This window comes from Ananas comosus, linkage group 16 (genome assembly GCF_001540865.1).
Source record: "Ananas comosus cultivar F153 linkage group 16, ASM154086v1, whole genome shotgun sequence".
In the NCBI taxonomy this organism is placed as follows: Eukaryota; Viridiplantae; Streptophyta; class Magnoliopsida; order Poales; family Bromeliaceae; genus Ananas; species Ananas comosus.
Window position 1 is genome coordinate 10,483,475 of NC_033636.1, and position 17,895 is coordinate 10,501,369.

General features: G+C 39.0%; 4 protein-coding genes across 6 annotated transcripts in view; 2 read left to right on the forward strand and 2 right to left on the reverse strand.

Annotated features, from left to right (window-relative positions):
• Positions 1 to 5,851, forward strand: part of LOC109722126 — a 9,425-nt gene extending 3,574 nt beyond the window's left edge. Inside the window, exons 6-10 of the mRNA XM_020250014.1 lie at positions 1,617 to 1,712; positions 2,865 to 2,948; positions 3,674 to 4,234; positions 4,427 to 4,540; positions 4,804 to 5,851. Coding sequence (XP_020105603.1) covers positions 1,617 to 1,712; positions 2,865 to 2,948; positions 3,674 to 4,234; positions 4,427 to 4,540; positions 4,804 to 5,610 — 1,662 coding nt within the window. The 3' untranslated portion in view covers positions 5,611 to 5,851. The remainder of the gene's footprint in view (positions 1 to 1,616; positions 1,713 to 2,864; positions 2,949 to 3,673; positions 4,235 to 4,426; positions 4,541 to 4,803) is intronic.
• On the forward strand, positions 6,567 to 10,195 carry LOC109722627 (SNF1-related protein kinase regulatory subunit gamma-1-like). 3 transcript variants are annotated; one of them, XM_020250730.1, is made up of 6 exons: positions 6,567 to 6,721; positions 7,338 to 7,500; positions 7,637 to 8,079; positions 8,702 to 8,968; positions 9,359 to 9,562; positions 9,628 to 10,125. In XM_020250730.1, exons 2-6 carry the CDS (start codon positions 7,341 to 7,343, stop codon positions 9,682 to 9,684), a joined length of 1,131 nt encoding a protein of 376 aa, XP_020106319.1. In that variant the 5' UTR covers positions 6,567 to 6,721; positions 7,338 to 7,340; the 3' UTR covers positions 9,685 to 10,125. The 3 variants fall into 3 exon arrangements, with proteins under 3 accessions (XP_020106319.1, XP_020106317.1, XP_020106318.1); XM_020250728.1 differs by having other exon boundaries at positions 6,571 to 6,721; positions 9,359 to 9,531; positions 9,628 to 10,195; XM_020250729.1 differs by having other exon boundaries at positions 6,572 to 6,721; positions 7,324 to 7,500; positions 9,359 to 9,531; positions 9,628 to 10,195.
• LOC109722628 lies at positions 10,345 to 11,325 on the reverse strand. The gene is made up of 2 exons (XM_020250731.1): positions 11,024 to 11,325; positions 10,345 to 10,934 (listed from the first exon to the last, which is right to left on the reverse strand). Exons 1-2 carry the CDS (start codon positions 11,156 to 11,158, stop codon positions 10,491 to 10,493), a joined length of 579 nt encoding a protein of 192 aa, XP_020106320.1. The 5' UTR covers positions 11,159 to 11,325; the 3' UTR covers positions 10,345 to 10,490.
• The window catches only part of LOC109722128 (receptor kinase-like protein Xa21), a 15,248-nt gene continuing 9,124 nt past the window's right edge, over positions 11,772 to 17,895 (reverse strand). Inside the window, exons 2-3 of the mRNA XM_020250015.1 lie at positions 12,637 to 13,900; positions 11,772 to 12,157 (exon numbers count right to left, since the gene is read on the reverse strand). Of these exons, the coding sequence (XP_020105604.1) occupies positions 11,772 to 12,157; positions 12,637 to 13,900 (1,650 nt within the window). The remainder of the gene's footprint in view (positions 12,158 to 12,636; positions 13,901 to 17,895) is intronic.

A 17,895-nucleotide genomic window follows, 5' to 3' on the forward strand; every position in this document is an offset into this window, starting at 1 on the left:
TTTCAACATTAACCTAAAGAAGAAGAGAACATTGTCAAAAAAAAAAAAAAAACAATTTCTTGCCGAATATTTAAAACTGGTTTAAAGATTATACAATACATATTACACTGGGTAAACTTTTACGAGCATCTACTTGTTAAAAGTTGCAAGCACAATTTAATACTGAACTTTTACCAACCGTTAAACTAAGAGAAACCTATATATATATATATATATAAGGGCCAGGTGTGAGGTTAACTTGAAAAGTTTCAACTGGTTTAATTTTTCGGTGCGGTAAAATAATGGTTTTTTTTTACACGATATATATCGACAGCATTAAATAAATTAATATTTTGTTAAAGTTGCGAATTTGCAATCGAAAAGAAAAAGTTAAAGTTCAGCCACACCAACAACCTAGGGGAGAAAAACCATCCAATAAAATGGTAGGTTTGACCGATGCTTACCTGCGCACGAAACCATCAAAATCAACAAAGTCATGTATCTCATTTTTATTACGATGAAAATCACAAAAACAGTGTGATCTTTAAAACGACAGCGAATAAGTGACTGGAATATGAGTTATAAACTAGCATACGCAGACGTATTTAATTGATGAAAAAGTATAAATTAATTATGAGTAGATATATATATTGGTATGACTTAAAATTTTAATATTAAAATTTTAACTATTAAATTATATAGTTTGTAAAGCGTTGAGATATTTATTTACAAGAAAAAGTAGGGGTGTCAACAAATCGAACGCAAGCGTGCCAGCGAACTGACTTACTAAAATATCGAGTCGAAAAATTCAATTCGTGGAGTTGGCTCACGAACAACAAACTAAAAACATTAAAAAATATATAAATAGAAAATAGATTTATAAGTCTTACTTATTAAATTTAGATCTAATGGTTGAAACTTTATAAATAAATAGATATTTTTATAATTCACTTGGGTTTATATTTGGATTGGACTAAAAATTAAATAACAAAAATTTATATTATATATAAAAATTATTAAATATATAAATTATATAACTATAAAATATATATATCGAACTGATCTCAGCTCGTATTCGACTTATTTATTAAGCAAGCTAAACAATTCAGTTCGCATTCGTCATGTTTACTAACCTAATTTATTTCGAATCGATCAAGAGCTGAATTATAAATAGCGAACTGGTTTGCGGGCCCTAATAAAGGAAAGTATTGTTCTTTTATTATTAGCTGCATTAATTGAAACCCATATATGCATGAATTATGGCCCCACATGTCATGGGAATCTTAATTTAGGTTCGACCCACGTGATAAATTAATGGCATATAGAGTGTGGAAAAAAGGTGCGTAGAGTGCGGCTATAAGCGCTCCCCTCGTGAGTCATGACGCATGCAAACCAATATAATGTTTCCCACGTTGAAAATTTTGGCCTTTTTTTTTTTCCTTTTGCTTGTTGCAGTACTGCACTTGGAGCTGTTGACATTTTCTGAGGCTCGTGGATTCGGAGAAGAGAAAAGAACTTGCGTTTTGAATTGTTTTTATAATGCGAAAGTCAAAAACTGGAGGCTTCCTATATATAGGAGGAGGCATAGCAAGAGCCAAAAAATAGGCTCTTTTGTATAGGGGTTTTCATAATATTGTTGTAGAGAAGAGATAGTAAGGAAAAGGATCAGCTTAATGGAGGAGACGAAGGATGAACAAGTTGATCATGGAGGAAGAGTTTTCGAGATTGAAAAGGTCTTGTTGTTTTCATCATTTTCTTTTTTCTTCTCTTTTTTTTTTTTTTTTCTCTTATCTTCTGATTTTGTTCTGTGAAACATGTTTCGTTACCGTACGTCTCTAGCGTAAGTGGTAAAGGGCTTAGTGGTTGATAACCGAGCTCCTAAGTTCAAATTTTAGTTGATTTACATTTCCAGCTAAATTTATTTCTAAATAAAATAAACGAAGTGGGTAGGATGCTACCTATTTCTTAAAAATAAATAAATAAATAAATAAAAAATCTTTTGTTAAAATCATCAAAACATGAACATGAACATTTTGTAGATCGATGCTGTTGACGATGGAAACGTGATTGTTTTGTGATGCTTTGCTCAGAGAAAATTCTATATGATTAATTAAGAATCTAAAAGTTTTTTCTTTCAGAAAATTATGAGAATTACTTAAAGTTTGGTCTAGGGAATCACCCCATACCTTCTTATCACTCAAAAAATAAAAAAAGTAAATTAATTTTCCCATTAAATGGCTTACACTGTGCATTCAGCTTCATTTATCAAAGACAAATTTCATTTCTTCATTACAGTTGGAATTTTCATGTCATCATAGAGAATTTTAATGCGTATTTCCTAAAATTTTATAGAACAAAATAGGAGAGCCACAATCGTTTTTAACCTTTTATTACTTTTCTTTTACCCTTTTTTTAGATCTTTTTGAGTATTCGATTTGACGCCGCAACTGTTTTTAACCTTTTTTTTAGATCTTTTCTAAATCTTTCTTTTGATTTTTTTCCTTCTCTTGTGGCCCTAGCTTATTGCCTCACTCTATTTAGTTAAATTTATTATTTAAATGAATGAAATAGATAGGATGCTACCATTTTCTCAAAAAAAAAAAAAAAAGAGGGCCACATATGGATTATTCAATATCTGTGTTGTCTACAAGGTTAAACAGTTGATGAATCTATAGGAGGATCATTGTTAAGAAGTAACAACACATCAAAATTGTCTGTCCTTTTTTTTTTTTCACCACCGACCTCAAGGCCTCGGATGCTTCACTCTTGTAGTTTAGTTTATCCTTCCAATGAATAAAGCGGGTAGCTTGTTACCTTTCCCTCAAAAAAAAATATCTGTGTTGTTTTCATTTCATACTAATTATATGTTATTTATTGCCTTGCAGGGTGAAGATGAACTGCCCACTACTGAAAAAGTTCCTTCGAGCTCATCTTCCCCTACAGGAAAAGAATCGGATGATCGTAATCATGTACGCAGAAACAATATTAATATTACGGGAAAATAATTTTTATTTGTAGTTTAACAGTGCATGACCATATAATAGATGTTTTTTTTTTTTTCCGGATAGGAACATATATATCTAGATATGTAAACACCTTAATTTCTGAGTCTGCGGAAAAAAAAAATTATATCCTCATTAAGAGTCCTTGATCAGACATGAAATGATCTGTGTTCTATGTTATTTTCTTTGTTATATTTTCCCAGTTACCTGATTTTAGATTGTAATTTATTAATGGTTAATTTGAACAAACTGTGATTAACACGATAGCTTTTCTCTTGCTTATAAATTTGATGATAGTAAATTTAATTTATGGCTGATATAAGTACTTTTGGATGTGAAAAAAAAAAATTTGTGTTTTTTTTTTTCGAAAAAGTAAAAACTTGTAAGTGTAACATATTATTTATACAATGAGCAGATTTTCTAGTAATTCATTAATTAATTAACACCTATTCTGCAGTACCTTTGTGCTACAAATAATTAAGTTGCATATTAGTTTCTTTTGTTCACATCATCAATTTAACCAATCTGTTTCATATATGCTTATTTTTTCCCCTCCTTTTTGTTTTTGAGAAACACAAGTCATTAAATTATACGATTCTGAAAAAATATTTAGATTATTATAAGATTGCGTATTTTGATCATCTTTTTGTGCTTAATTAATTAAGGACTTAATTATAATCTTGCATTTGCAGATCATGTTTTTAAAGGAGGACCGGCTCCATGCTACAAAAGCAGAAATGGGGGAAGTAAGAGAAGAGAATGAAAGGCTAAAGACAATTTTAGGGCAAATAATCAAAGGTTACCAATCCCTCGAAACAAAGTTCTTCGATATTGTTCAGCAAGAACAAGCTAAGAAAAGCATAGAAATCCCTTCTGCAAATCACAATCATGGTGTCGAAGAATCCGAACTCGTTTCGCTCAGCCTCGGGATGTCTGCGAGAGAACGCAAGAAAGAAACAAAGACGAATTTGTCTTCGGAAGAAAAAGCGGATGATAAAATTGATGAACAAGGACTAGCTCTTGGTTTGGGATGTGGATTTGATGGTTCTAATTATACCGAGCCGAGCGACTGTCGGACAAATTTGAGCTCGGAAAATAGCTTGGAGGAGTCGAAAGAAGATGCCAAAGAGACATGGCCTCCGGGCAAGATAACGAAGAGCTTGAATTCGAAAGGTGGAGATGGCGAAGTCTCACCGCAACCCCCTGCTAAGAGAGCTAGGGTTTCTGTTCGAGCAAGATGCGATGCCCCCACGGTTTGTAGTTCATCCTTCTGTAATCAAACTTATGTTTCGATTTCACTTGTGCATGCAAGCAGCAGTCGATTTATGTTGCTAAATTATGATTTCTTAAAACTAATAACATAAAATTTGTATACATATATGTGTGTGGATGTGTAAGCTAGTTTCTCAGAATTGGTCAAATTGTATTTTCTTCTTTTGCTACAGATGAATGATGGATGTCAATGGAGGAAATACGGACAGAAAACCGCGAAAGGAAATCCGTGTCCGCGCGCATACTATCGTTGCACCGTTTCCCCGGCATGTCCAGTGAGGAAGCAGGTACCAATATTTTTGTTTTCTTCATATAGAACCCTAGCAAGAGTTTGATTGGGTGCATATATGGAAGGCACACAAACAAATTGCACCATAAAGATTATAATGCAATCTATAACTTAATATATCACAATTTTAGGTTTGATATACAGGTAATAAAGAAATGAAAAAGTGAGATTGATGACACAAATGATGCAATTTTTGCAGTATAATTTGTTTGTGTGTCCTTGACCTAAGTCTTATATCATCTTATTTCTCTATCCTGTCAGGTGCAAAGATGTGCTGAAGACATGTCCATCTTGGTCACCACCTATGAAGGTACCCACAACCACCCCCTCCCAGTGTCGGCCACCGCAATGGCGTCGACAACCTCCGCTGCAGCTTCCATGCTGATCTCAGGCTCTTCGACCTCCGACATTTCCTCTACCGTCGCGACTAACGCCGCCATGAACCTCCACGATCTAAACTTCGGCCTACCGATGAATTCGAGCACATCAAGATCGCTATACTACCAACAAAACCCATCAATCCTATCCACTCCTTCTCACCCCACCATCACATTAGATCTCACTGCACCATCATTTAATACTTCCCAAATTAAGCCCCCCTCTATATTCTCCTCCTCAAGCTTCGGCCTCTCTTCATACAACAAAAACCCTAATCCTTTTAACCAATCTTATTTACCCAAGTCCAACACTACTGCTTCTTCCTCTTCTTGGTCGTCGTCGTCATCAAATATGCTCACGGATACATTGGCAAAGGCAATCACTTCAGACCCGAGCTTCCAATCGGCATTGGTCGCTGCGATTTCTTCGCACGTCGGGGCTCAGGGCGGAAGTGCTTTTCTGGGAAGCCAAACTGGAGGACAACATGGCTTGATGAAAAGGGGAGAACAGTTGGCTTCAGCTTCTACGTCAGCGCGACCGACCTCTTCTTCGCATCCAAATCTCCATCATCATCAGAGTGGATTAAATCTGATGTTTCTGCAACCAAATTCTATGGCTTTCTTAAGCTCTCACAGCAGTTCTACGGCTTCTGCTTCTGCGATGGATAATGCGAAATACAAAATTAGTTGAGTTGCGATGCGCGTTAAAGAAGAGTAATGTTTTCCGAGTAACCAATTTGTAGACATTTTGGGAGATGCATGATATTCCTGGGACTGTTGATCATCGACGTCGCATGGTGTAAGAAAAATCGTAATTTCATTAAGTTTTTAATTTTTTAATATGTAAGCTTCTGAAATGATTTTTTTTTCCTATTTTTTTGACTGTAAGAATCTAATTTGGATAAAAAGTGACTTGTTATTTAAGCAAAACATTCTACATCTGCATATATTTCTCTCATCATTTTTGTGTGTTTGTGTTTATATACGTGTGCATGGGCCTAAAATCATACAATTAGAGCTATAGAAAAGCCGTACAGTTTGAGATAGACACAAATTAATTAATATATTTTAAAGCATAATTTGTAAAATGGGAAAGAAATAATTACTTCATTTAATTTAATATATTTTAAAGCATAATTTGAATCAGTATCGAGTCATGTCCCATGAAAGCCGACCCGTACGTGGTAGCCCAAGTCCTATTCTGTGCACGTCGGCCCAGCCCACCCGGCCCATTTCTTTCTCATTGTTATCGCGTGCGGGAAACGCAAGATGAGCTCTGGACCTAGTCCAGTGGAGCGGAATCTCAAAGGCACGATATGCCTAATTGGATAATTTTAATTGGTGCGATCACTGCTGACGTGGTACGGAAGGTCTAGGGAAACACTTATTTAATTTCTCTTGTTAGGCACAGGTTTTCTACAGCGTCGATTGTACAATCGCTACATACGTGATTGATCTCGTCGTTCATTATCATCAGAGTTGATCACGAGCCGTCCAGCACGGGCGGTTCGAATTCATTTTCTACGCACCTCGTTGTATCCAATCCATTTCCTCTCTCTCGGCCCGCTCCGTTTCGGCCAAGGCGACACATATGCAAGGATGCGTGTACACGCGGCGCCTCTTCGTTGTCCCACGCCGCTGCTCGACGAAACAGAAACAAGCAAGTGTCCGCAAAAGCCAAAAGCGCTTTCCCTAATCTCCCCCAAAAGCTCAGAAGTGCTTTTCCTCATCTCCCTCGACACTTCCTCGTTCCCAGCTCCCGATCATATGCGAATCACCTCACGCTCGCTCGGTAAATTGAGGTTAATTTTAACTCTCTTCTATTTTGCATTAAGGGTATAGATACTAGTGAGAGGTTTTGTGGTGGATCACGATTTTTTTTATTTTTTTTTTGAGAATTGTTGGGGGAATCCAGTGTTAGTGGATCACACTATTATTTGATAGCGTTATAGTTCTGTTTTCTCTCATTTAGATCAAAAGAAGAGACATTGAAGAAAAGGTTTGGGATTTTAAAGAGTTTAGTGTTTTGCTTTGGCATTATTTTTTGCTCAATCTGATTGCTTTGTGGCACTTGAAGTTCATTTTTTCTGTTTAACGATACGTAAACTTGTTGGCGTCAAGTAGTATCAGATATCGGGATTTGAGTACAAACTGTTTGAGAAATTGCTTCAGTGGAAACAAGTTATGTTGATATGAAAAGTTTGGCTAGAAGGGGTTTAGAATTCGAGATTTTGATAGTCTACGAGACAACAAGGGCAAAGAATACGTCGAAGAACTGTGGATTATACGAATTTGAACTCGTTGCCCAATATCCATGCGTACTCATAGAATTGAATGCGAATTTGAGCGCTTTGAAGTTCTATGTTCGTAGAGTTGAAAAGAAACTACTGATTCTTTTAACTAGCTTCCTGTTCCCAGGAAATGGCTCAACCTGAGAAGAACTCGAAAATTCTAAGCTGTGATGCCTACTTCGAGGCTGTACAGTCGAAAAAGAGGTTGCCGCTATCTTTGCAGGAGTCGTTGACTGCCGCGTTCGCTCAGATTCCAGTTTCATCATTTCCTGAGGTTCCAGGAGGCAAAGGTACTTCATGATATGCACGAAAATTGAAGTGCCAGTTAAAATTAAATTTGTGATTAACCCTTGTATTTTCTCATCCAAATGATACCTAATGTATCATGAATATCTGATTGGTACTTTTTCTTTTCCTTCTTTTTAGTAATTGAGATACAAGGGGATACTTCCATCCTCGATGCAGTACGAATTCTGTCGGAGCACAACATAATGTCTGCTCCAGTGAGAAATCCAGAAGCAGAGACTTCAAGTGATTGGAGGGGAAAATATCTGGGAATCATCGATTATGCCGCGATCATTTTATGGGTGATAGAGAATGCGGAGCTCGCGGCAGTTGCATTGTCAGCGGGCTCAGCGACTGCTGCAGGAGTGGGGACAGGTGTTGTGGGAGCCCTCGGAGCGGTTGCCGTGGGCGCGACTGGGCCTGCGGCAGTTGCGGGCTTGACCGCTGCTGCTGTCGGTGCAGCAGTGGCTGGCGGAATGGCTGCGGACAGAAGCGTGGCAAAGGATGCTCCGAGTGCTGCTGGTCACTTGGGGAAAGATTTCTACAAAGTCTTGCTTGAAGAAGAACCTTTCAAATCAACAACGGTATATGTTGAATATAAAATAGGAAATAAAACATGTTTCAAACAGCATAGCTTTTAGAGATATTAGGTGCGTGGATATTAGAGCTGAAGATCTTGAGTTCAGAAACCTACTAAAACCATCTACAATTCTCTCACTAAGAGAAAAGAAAGTAATGCTTATTTGGATGTTCAAATCTTAGGCTGATTAAGAATCTCAAGCTGAGACCTTAGGGTAAGTGTCAAACGTCACATAATGAAACACGGTTATCTAAAATACTTAGTTTTCCCCCCCCTCAGATTCAGCTTAGACATAATCTTTTGTTTGCATGCCATATGAGTTATATACTTTCCAAGTTGCATATAGGATTACTCTTGAAAAATTTCACAAATTTTCTGTTCTTCCTTTCTTTTTAACAAACCTCTATATATTGTTTTTTTTTTTTTTTTTCATTCCTCGGCACTTTTATCCTTAGTTTCCAGTGGTTCGAGCTCCCTGCTTCTGCATTTTAATGCCACAAAGTGGGTTTTGTTATCATTCAGAAAAGCATATATCATTTAAGTGAATATTTGATGATTCCTTTGATTTTATTGTGATGGTGAAGCTTGTTTTGAATTTTTTTCCCCCTCATTGATCTCCTGTTTAGGTTCAATCGATCATTCAATCGTATCGATGGGCTCCTTTCCTCCCTGTGCTGCTAGACAGTTCAATGCTTACTGTGTTGCTGCTACTCTCGAAATATAGATTGAGAAACGTGCCGGTGGTCGAACCTGACAAGCCATATATTAAGAATTTTATTACTCAGACAGCTATTGTCCGGGGCCTGAAGCAATGCAGTGGAAGGGACTGGTTCGATTGTATCACCGCTCTTCCTTTATCATACTTCGGTCTTCCCTTCATGTCATATGATGAGGTGATTCAGCTCTACATACTTTACTTTTCACGGAAAAATTGAGTCCTCAATTTAGCTAAATATGAGGACTAATTTTCTGCCTTAAGCATATCAGTTTGTTGTTCAAATCTTTTTGAGAATTTTTTAAATTTTATAGCTCTTTTTTGTTTCTTCCAACCGAAGTATGATATTTAGGCCAGTTCGTCTAGTCAGTCTGATGGTAGTTTTCCCTTTTCAGTAGCATGTGGCAAACAAGAGGCCGTTGCAGGAAAGTTTCCTTGTTTTCTTATTTTCTTTCTACTAAGATTTTTCTTTTGTTCCCTGTGTAGAAGGAAAGTGTTTGCTGAATTTTTAATGCACTTTCTAAGGATCAGATGAAAAAGAATTCTATTCTGATCTCTGCTGTTTCAGGTTATAACCATCAAAAGTGATGATTTGATCCTCGAGGCTTTCAAGCGAATGAAGGATAACGGAATTGGCGCCCTCCCAGTAGTAGAGGGGCCCGAAAGAAAACTTGTAGGTAGCGTTAGCATACACCATGTGAGGTTCCTGCTGCTCAGGCCTGATCTTTTTTCAGATTTCAGGTGCTGGTTCTTCGAAGAAACTACAATTTTGGTAAATTTTCCATGAGAACTTGATTTTTGCAAGATAGTTGTCTCATGGTTTTCTGCTTCTTGCAGGCAACTAACTGTGATGGACTTTATGAAGACCATTGGTTCAGTTTTCCCAGGCTTTGAGAACAGCATGGTGGAGCCGCCGCTAACATGCGGGCCTGATGATTCTTTTGGCAGTGTTATTGATAACCTTGCATCAAAGTCAGTTCACCGGATTTATGTGGTAGAGGGTGACGATCGCGAAGTTGTCGGAGTCGTGACACTCAGGGATGTGATCTCCTGCTTCATATACGAGCCTCCGAATTATTTCGACAACTACATGGGGATAGCAAAGGAGATGCTCGAGACCGCAACTACAGCTACCGCGCCCACAGCTCAATGAAGCTGCATCTTGAAGCTTTCCATTTCGTAGCTCTCCTAGCATATCAGTATATATCACCGGAGAAGATGTTACATTAAAATTTGTGAATCCAGCTCGAGTCTTTGGTAAGCTGCAGCTTTGGCCTGTGTTTCTGAACTGAAAATTTTGTAAAATAACCCAATAATGTATGCTGAAGTTTTATATACTGAACAATTACAAAATCGTGGTGTAATTAATGTAAACTAGATGAGTGAGTTGTTCCTGTTCTATTCTCTTCCTTTGGCTACTTTATCAGAAATAAACTCTGACATTGTTGGAGACTACAACTCCTAATTTTCTGGAGCAAATGCCATTTATGTTCAAACACTCTTTATAAAAAAAAAAAAAAAAAAAAAAAAATCAAAAATACAAGCAACCGCTGCTACTTGAATAGTAGTGCTCAGATCATTCTTGATACCAAAAAAACACAAAAAAAAAAAAAATACAGCGTAATATTAATTAATTAATTTCTCGAGTCAGTCCCATTTTCAAAACATAAAAGACATTAGGTAGCTGGGTTTTTAAATTTTCAATCGGACTCCTGTAACCCGCCGAGGACGACGGAGCCGGCGAAGATCCCGACGGCGGCGAGGGCGAGCACGGCGGCGACGACGGCCTGGGCGGCGACGAGAGCGGCGGAGTCGTCGGGGATGAGGACGACGGCGGCGACGGCGGCGACGAGGAGGGGGAGGGCGACGGAGGCGAGCGCGGAGGGGGACGCGGCAGCGGTGCGCTCGAGGAGGCTGAGGAGCCCCAGCTCCTCGGCCTTGGAGAAGAACCCTAGCCTCTCGATCGAGGAGAGCGTGAACCCTAGCTGCTCCGCCTTGGAGAGGAGCCCCGCCTTCTCCACGCCGCTCAGCACCTTGCGCTTCTCCAGCTCCTTGATCACGTCCATCTCCACCTCCTCGCTCCCCTCGTAGAAGATCCCCGGCCCGTACCACTGCTTCTTCCAGCCCTCGTCGTAGCGGTTCACCTGGGGTTCCAATCCCGCGGTTTTAAGCTAGGGTTTTTCTATACGGATCGGATTCGGTGGGGAGAAAGGAGGAGAGGAGAAGCGGTTACCTTCTTCTTGCTAGCCATGGCGAACACCTTCAGTGGTCGTCTTCGAGAAGGGAGGAGATGCGAACGGGAGAAGGGCGACGACGACAACGACGAAGAAGAAGAAGAAATGGCGGAGGCGATCGCGGAGGCCGCCATATTTTTTTTAGTGGGATTGCTGTGTAAATTCGATGGATTTGGGATTTTGAGGTGGAATTATTATTCGAGCAAAGGTATGTTCATCTCCACTTCTTTTTTTTAGCTCAATTCTTTTTTTTTCTGGGAGTTATTATTATTATTATTATTTTTTGTTGGTCTAATTTAGCATTGCCAAGGAAGCAGAGGAATCAGATTTGGGCCAATAGAAGTTGGAGAGGCTTATCTCTTCATTCTCCAGGATGGGGCCACTACAGAGCCTTGAAATAACTGTAGCCATGAAAAAGGTGCTCCTCTCCTAACCATGAATAAATCATTCTCTTTTTTTTTTTTTTAACATTATTTTACTTTTAGCAAAATGTGCTGATAAATCCTAAACTTGTCTTTCATAGTCTTAGTTCTTTGATTTTACATCAAAGGACTTAGCAGTATTAGAGCTCTTTGTGTTTCCAGCACCTACAAGGCTTTTGTATATATTGCTAACTACCAACTACAAATACACATATTCTGTGTGCTTGGATAAAGTTTACATCCCTGAGAAACATTAATGATTTTACATGGATCATGAAGCATCGTTTCGAAGACATGCTTCCTTTCTATCTTCATTTCCTCCTTTCTACACATCCTTCTTCCCTAGCAGCATTTCTCGAACTACATGCAATTCCTTGATGACATCTCCAATCAGCATTCGCTCAGCGGGGAATTGCTTTGAACACATGAGGCCGACTCTAAGCAATGAAACTATGCACTGAAATGCTTTTCCGCCAGTCGATTCCTTCTCTTCGAAAGCTTCGTCTTCATCATCTGCTAGTTCTGCTAGCAAGCGAGCATCGACAATCTCAATGACCCTATCAGGGAAGGCAATCTCAACATATCTGTGAAGGCTTAGATCTTGTTTAAAGATGTTATCTGTGGGTCTTCTTCCTGTCATCATCTCCATGAGAAGTATCCCAAAACTGTAGATGTCTCCATGTGCAGAGACTCTGTTCCCCGCTCCATACTCTAGGACAATCAAGATATATGGGAATGAATAAGTTTGTAAGTCAATATCTTCAAAAAACTAGTGATACGACATCTGCCAAGGTTTAAAGGATAATTGTTCTACAAGTTTTAAAACTGTCGTTTGGTCATTTGCTTTTTCCAATTTAATATTTTATTACGTGGAGTAGAGTAGAGGGCCATCTATACAAATTTAGCTGTTTCTGATAATATGGATGCAAAGTTTCACTTTAGAAGGGTAAGCACATAATTATCTAAATTGCAAGGGATCTATATACAAAAGTCTCATAAACTTTTTGGGTTCTTTGTGTATTTATTGACATTGTCGCTCAAAATTAGAGTAACATTACACAGATTTCCTATCCTTGTATCCTTTTATGCATGAATCACAGTAACTAGATTGTATATGATATCATTTTCGAAAGCTTAGACAGTACTATCCAACAGGAAAAATAGAAAAATGTTGCAGTTGATACACTAACCTGGTGCTACATATCCAATCGATCCTTTAAACCCGATCGAGCTCGCTGACTTTTGGGCTGTCCGGAACCTGGCTAATCCAAAGTCCCCCACATGAGCAACCATGTCATCATCCAAAAGAACGTTGCTTGGCTTCAGATCACGGTGCACAATCGGTGTGCCAGAGTGGCAATGAAGATAATCCAATGCAGAAGCCACATCAATTGCAATGTTCAATCTTTGCAGATGGCTCAAGTGTTTTGATTCAGCTTGTGAGCTTGCTTCGTGATGCAGCCAATCTTCCAAACTACCATTCGGCATGAATTCGAAGACTAGCGCTTTGAATTCACTCCCATTGTAATCTGAGCTCGAACACGAAGTTATTATCCTTACGAGATTTCTATGTCGAAGGTTCTTCATGGCTTCACACTCTGCTGTGAAACTTTTTGAAGCTCCAGGTGTCTGAAGGTTGAGAACCTTCACGGCCGCAACCTTTACACTATCTTCTCCCTCGCCTTCCAGTAATCCTTTGTAAACAGAACCATAGCTTCCCATGCCAATTAAGTTAGTCGCTGAGAATCCGTCCGTTGCTTTAACCAATTCAGAGTAAGAGATTCCTAAATGGGCTTTCAGGGATGTCGAAGGATCTCTTGCAGATTCTGGCCAACATCGAGAATAGAAGAAGAAGAACAATAGCAAGATTGAACTGATAATCACGGAAGCGACTATAACTAGAATCACGATTATCAGTGTTCTAAATGTGTGTTTGTTGTGTGGGGATTTGATATTACAAGGTGGTAAATGAAGTTGCTTGATTCCTCCGCAGAGCTTGTTATTCCCCTGGATTGAAAACGCGCTAATATTTGAGAAAACCCCTGTTTTCGGCACTTCACCCTTGAAGTTGTTGAAAGAGAGATTCAGATAGTAAAGGCTGCTGTAATCCTCAAAAAAACTTGGAATCTCTCCGGATAAATTGTTGCTTGCGAGGTTCAATTCTTGCAAACCTCTCAGTGCTCTAAAAGAAGATGGAATGCTCCCCTGTAAGGAGTTCATTTGTACGTACAGAAACTGAAGAACTTGGCACTCGCCGAGAGTAGAAGGAATTGTACCGGATAGTTTATTCTCTTTTACATCCAACATCTCCAGATTCTTCAAATTTCCCACTTCCGAAGGTATCCGTCCTACAAGAAGATTATGCGAGAGGACAAGACCTTCTGAGAGAGAGGAGATGGCCATCACCTCTTCAGGTATCATACCACTCAGCTTGTTGTAGGAAAGGTCTAGCTGCTGCAAATGACGTAAATTACTGAGTGTTTTCGGTATGTTCCCACTAAACCCGTTTGAATATAAATATAATACCAACAACCGAGAGAGATTTCCAATGGTGGATGGGATTTCTCCAGTGAAGTTATTATATGAAAAATCCAATATTTGCGAGTTTTGAAGCATCCCTATTGATGCAGGGAGGCTACCTGTGAGAGCGTTATTAACTATTGAGAAACGGTTTAAGTTCACCAAGTTCCCAATCCCTTCGGGAACACTACCTAAGAGCGAGTTCGATCCGAGAGTGATGAATACAATCGAAACAGAGAGGTTGGAAATTGAGGTTGGTAGCAACCCACTTAACTTGTTGTTGTGTAGAGCCAGATATTGCAAGTTACTGCAGTTTGTTAGGGCTGTAAAGAAGCTCCAATCATCAGGTTCTTTAACTTCGAGTGAGTTTTTATAGAGCAGCAGCTTCTGAAGAAGTTGCAAAGATCCGATCTCTGGAGGGATGGTGCCGCTGAAGAAGTTGGTATTGATCTCAATTTCCGAAAGCCTGGTGGCGTTTGCTAGTGAAGCCGGGATTGGTCCGTGGAACTGGTTTTGATACATGAACAGAGCTTCGAGGTGAGGAAGGGTCTTGCCGACATCTGGTGGGATGCGGCCTGTGAGTCGCTTATTGCCGCCCACAGAGAGCTCGACGAGGGACGAGATATTCCAAATGGACGGAGGTATCGTTCCTGATAAGTTGTTGATGGTTAAGTAGAGGATCTTGAGGTTTGAGAGGCGGCCTAGTGTAGAAGGAATGGCCCCGGAGAGTTGGGTTAGGGTTAGGTCGAGAACGCGGAGGGAGGTAAGGTTACCTAGCGAGAGCGGTATTTGGCCGGATAGTGTGTTGCGGGACGGATCGAGATACATGAGGGAGGAGAGGTTTGCTAGGTCGGGTGGGATCTCACCTTCAAGTTGGTTGTATCGTAAAGCAATCGTTTCGAGGGCCAAGCAACGGCTGAGGGCTGCGGGGATGCTTCCGCGAAGAGAATTGTTGTTGAGGTCCAAGTACTGCAGCCGAGATAGGCGGCCGAGCTCGACAGGGACTTGGCCATCGAGTTGGTTGTTAGAGAGGTCGAGTGTCTTGAGGAAGGTGAGGTTCGCGACGGAGGGGGGGAAGGCTCCGGCAAGATTGAGCGAGGACAAGTTCAAGGCCGTGACTCTGTCCGGGTGGCGGCGGCCTCCGCATTCGATGCCTTGCCAGCGGCAGAAAGGAGTGGACTCGTTCCACGAACTAAGCGTGTGCGATGGATCGGTCAGCAAGGACTTGATGGAGAGGAGGGTGAGGTGGTCGGTGGCGGCGTTGGTGGTGTCCAGCAGCACGGCGGCGGCGTGAGCCTGCGGGGCAATTGCACGGTGGTGATGGCACGAAAAGAGAACGAGGAGGGCCACAAGGATGACAAAAGTGGAGCGTGAATGCAGCAGCGACATAACTGCAATCTCGGGCCAACGGTAATCGAGTTCAGCTCAGGTGTGGAAAGCTTACATGCAAACTCTTCTTGTCTCTGTCTCTCTCTCTTTCTTCTTAATGGGCAGAGAGGGAAGGGAAACTAACTACGATGTTCACTCCCACGCTGAAACCCGAAAGCTATGAATGTGGGAAAAAACAGAGAAAGTTTTGGAGGAGCTAAGGTACTGTGGTACCGAAGCGCACGGCGGTCTAATCAGTTATTTTTTTTAAATAATTTAAAAATAAATAAATAAAAATAAAAGTAAGAATGAATTAAAAAATTCTGCAACTACAAAAAATTTCACCGCCTCATTTTTAAATATAATTTCAAATGATCTCTAATAATTTAAAATTCATTTTGACTTGTGAATTTTGAATTTTTAAATTTAAATTTTCAATCAAAAATTCTAAATTTGAAATATTGAAATTTCCAAAATTTGAAACTTTGAAATTTAAATTAAAGTTAAAATTTAAAAATTTGAAAATTGAAATACAAGATTAAATTTTAAACTTTAAAACTTAAAATTTGGAACTTGGAATTTGAAACTGAAAATTGAAATTTAAAGTTTAAAATTTAAAATTTAAAATATTAAAAATATTATATTAGAATTTAAAATTTAACGGGAGGATGTGGAGTTGAAGAATTGTAAAAATTTTTTTATTAGGTTGGACGGGATTATTATTTTACTTTTTTTTTAAGGTATAATTTAACTATGGGAAAACTTCAAATACCTTTCTTTGGTTTCATTTTTTCTCACTTTAGTACCCTATGGTTTAAAGTGTATTAAGTTAGTACACGTGATTTTGCACTTTTTCACTCTAGTATTCTGTGGTTTAAAGTGTATCAAGTTAGTACCTTGTGGTTTCGCACTTTCTCGCTTTACTATCCTGTGGTTTCACGCTTTCTCACTTTAGTACCCTATATTTTAAAAATCACACGGTACAAACTTAATACAAAAATAAAACAACAAGGAACTAACTTAATACAAAAATAAAACCACAGGAAACTAACTTGATACACNTTTCAGCCGTTCATTTTTGTGTCCACTTGATGAATAAGAGAACAATATAAAAAATGTATGAAATTTGATGTCTAAACACTTCAAGTGGTATAGATCATGTTCAACAGTGTCGATCATCGATTTGGAGGCTCCATCATCGAAAACAAATAGGAGGCAACGGAGCTCGTTTGCTATCGATAGTATTCTAGCTCAACTCTCTCTCTCTCTCTCTCTATATATATATATAGAGTCCGGCTATGGTGCTTGTAAAAGCACCAAGCACTTGGTGCTTGTAAATTTTTTACTGTTAGATCTACTTCTCGGATCATTTTCAACCATTAGATTATACTATTCAACCAACCACCCACTCAACCCTAGGGGGCCCACATCACCCTAACCGCATATCTCTTAATCCAATGGCTACAAATCTACAAGCATCAATTACTTGGTACTTTTAAAAGCATAGGAGCTCAATTATATATATATATATATATATATATGTCTCCTATACTTTCGAAAGTACGGAGGCCTCCGTACTTTCGAAAGTATAGGAGACGTACTATATATATATATATATATAGAGTAAGTCTCCTAGAGTAAGTTTTTTGTACTTTCGAAAGTACGGAGAGCTCCGTGCTTGTAAGTTGTTTTCGATGATAGGACATTCGATTCGACGATCGGTTCCGTGAAGTATACTCTACTCTGTTGGAACTATCTAGAAACTAAATTTTATAATTTTTTGACATCATTTACCAAGCGATCAAAAGATCTCAAAAATGAATATTTTAACGGCCGATGTGGCACGTTTTTAAGTTCAACGGTGTAGAAGTATCCAAATTATATAAAAATTTAATAGAAAATTCTACGTAACATCAGTAGCAAGATCAATACTTCCGATTTAAATTTGAGTCATTTATCACTATTTTTTATGAGATTTTCATTTTCAGCCGTTCATTTTGATACTACTCGTTCACTAGACAAACAAAGTTAAAAAATTATGAAATTTGGTTTTCAAATAGTTCCAATAGCGTAGATCAAGTTTAACGGAACCGATTGCCAAATTGGATGTCCCATCATCGAAAATAACTTACAAGCACGGAGGTCTCCGTATTTTCGAAAGCATAGGAGCCTAGCTCTATATAGAGTTGAGCTAGAATACTTTTACAAGTATCACCCTCATGGTGCTATTAGTTTTTTAGCCATTGGATCTACTTCTTGATTACTAATAGTTCTTGGATCAAACACTATTCCACCTACAACCACCTACCACCACCTACCACCATCATCTCAACCTCACATCTCTTCATCCAAAGGCTACAAACACTAAAGCATCACCCATGTGATACTTGTAAAAGTATTCTAGCTCCACTCCTATATATAGAGTAGAGCTAGAATACTTATAAAAATATCACCCAAGTGATACTTGTGTGTTTTTAGCCCTTGGATGGAGAGATGTGAGGTTGAGATGAACCTAGTTTGTGATAAGGTGGATGGTGGTGGATGGTGGTGGATGGTGGTAG

What these genes read in the sequence shown, in the direction of transcription:
- LOC109722627 (XM_020250728.1), top strand. Translation starts at nt 7,341, where the DNA reads ATGGCTCAACCTGAGAAGAACTCGAAAATTCTAAGCTGTGATGCCTAC. An exon ending in TGAGGTTCCAGGAGGCAAAG is followed by an intron (nt 7,501 to 7,636) that starts GTACTTCATGAT and finishes CCTTCTTTTTAG; the next exon opens with TAATTGAGATACAAGGGGAT. An exon ending in GATCTTTTTTCAGATTTCAG is followed by an intron (nt 9,532 to 9,627) that starts GTGCTGGTTCTT and finishes TGCTTCTTGCAG; the next exon opens with GCAACTAACTGTGATGGACT.
- LOC109722628 (XM_020250731.1), bottom strand. Translation starts at nt 11,158, where the DNA reads ATGGCGGCCTCCGCGATCGCCTCCGCCATTTCTTCTTCTTCTTCGTCG. An exon ending in CCATGGCTAGCAAGAAGAAG is followed by an intron (nt 10,935 to 11,023) that starts GTAACCGCTTCT and finishes TTGGAACCCCAG; the next exon opens with GTGAACCGCTACGACGAGGG.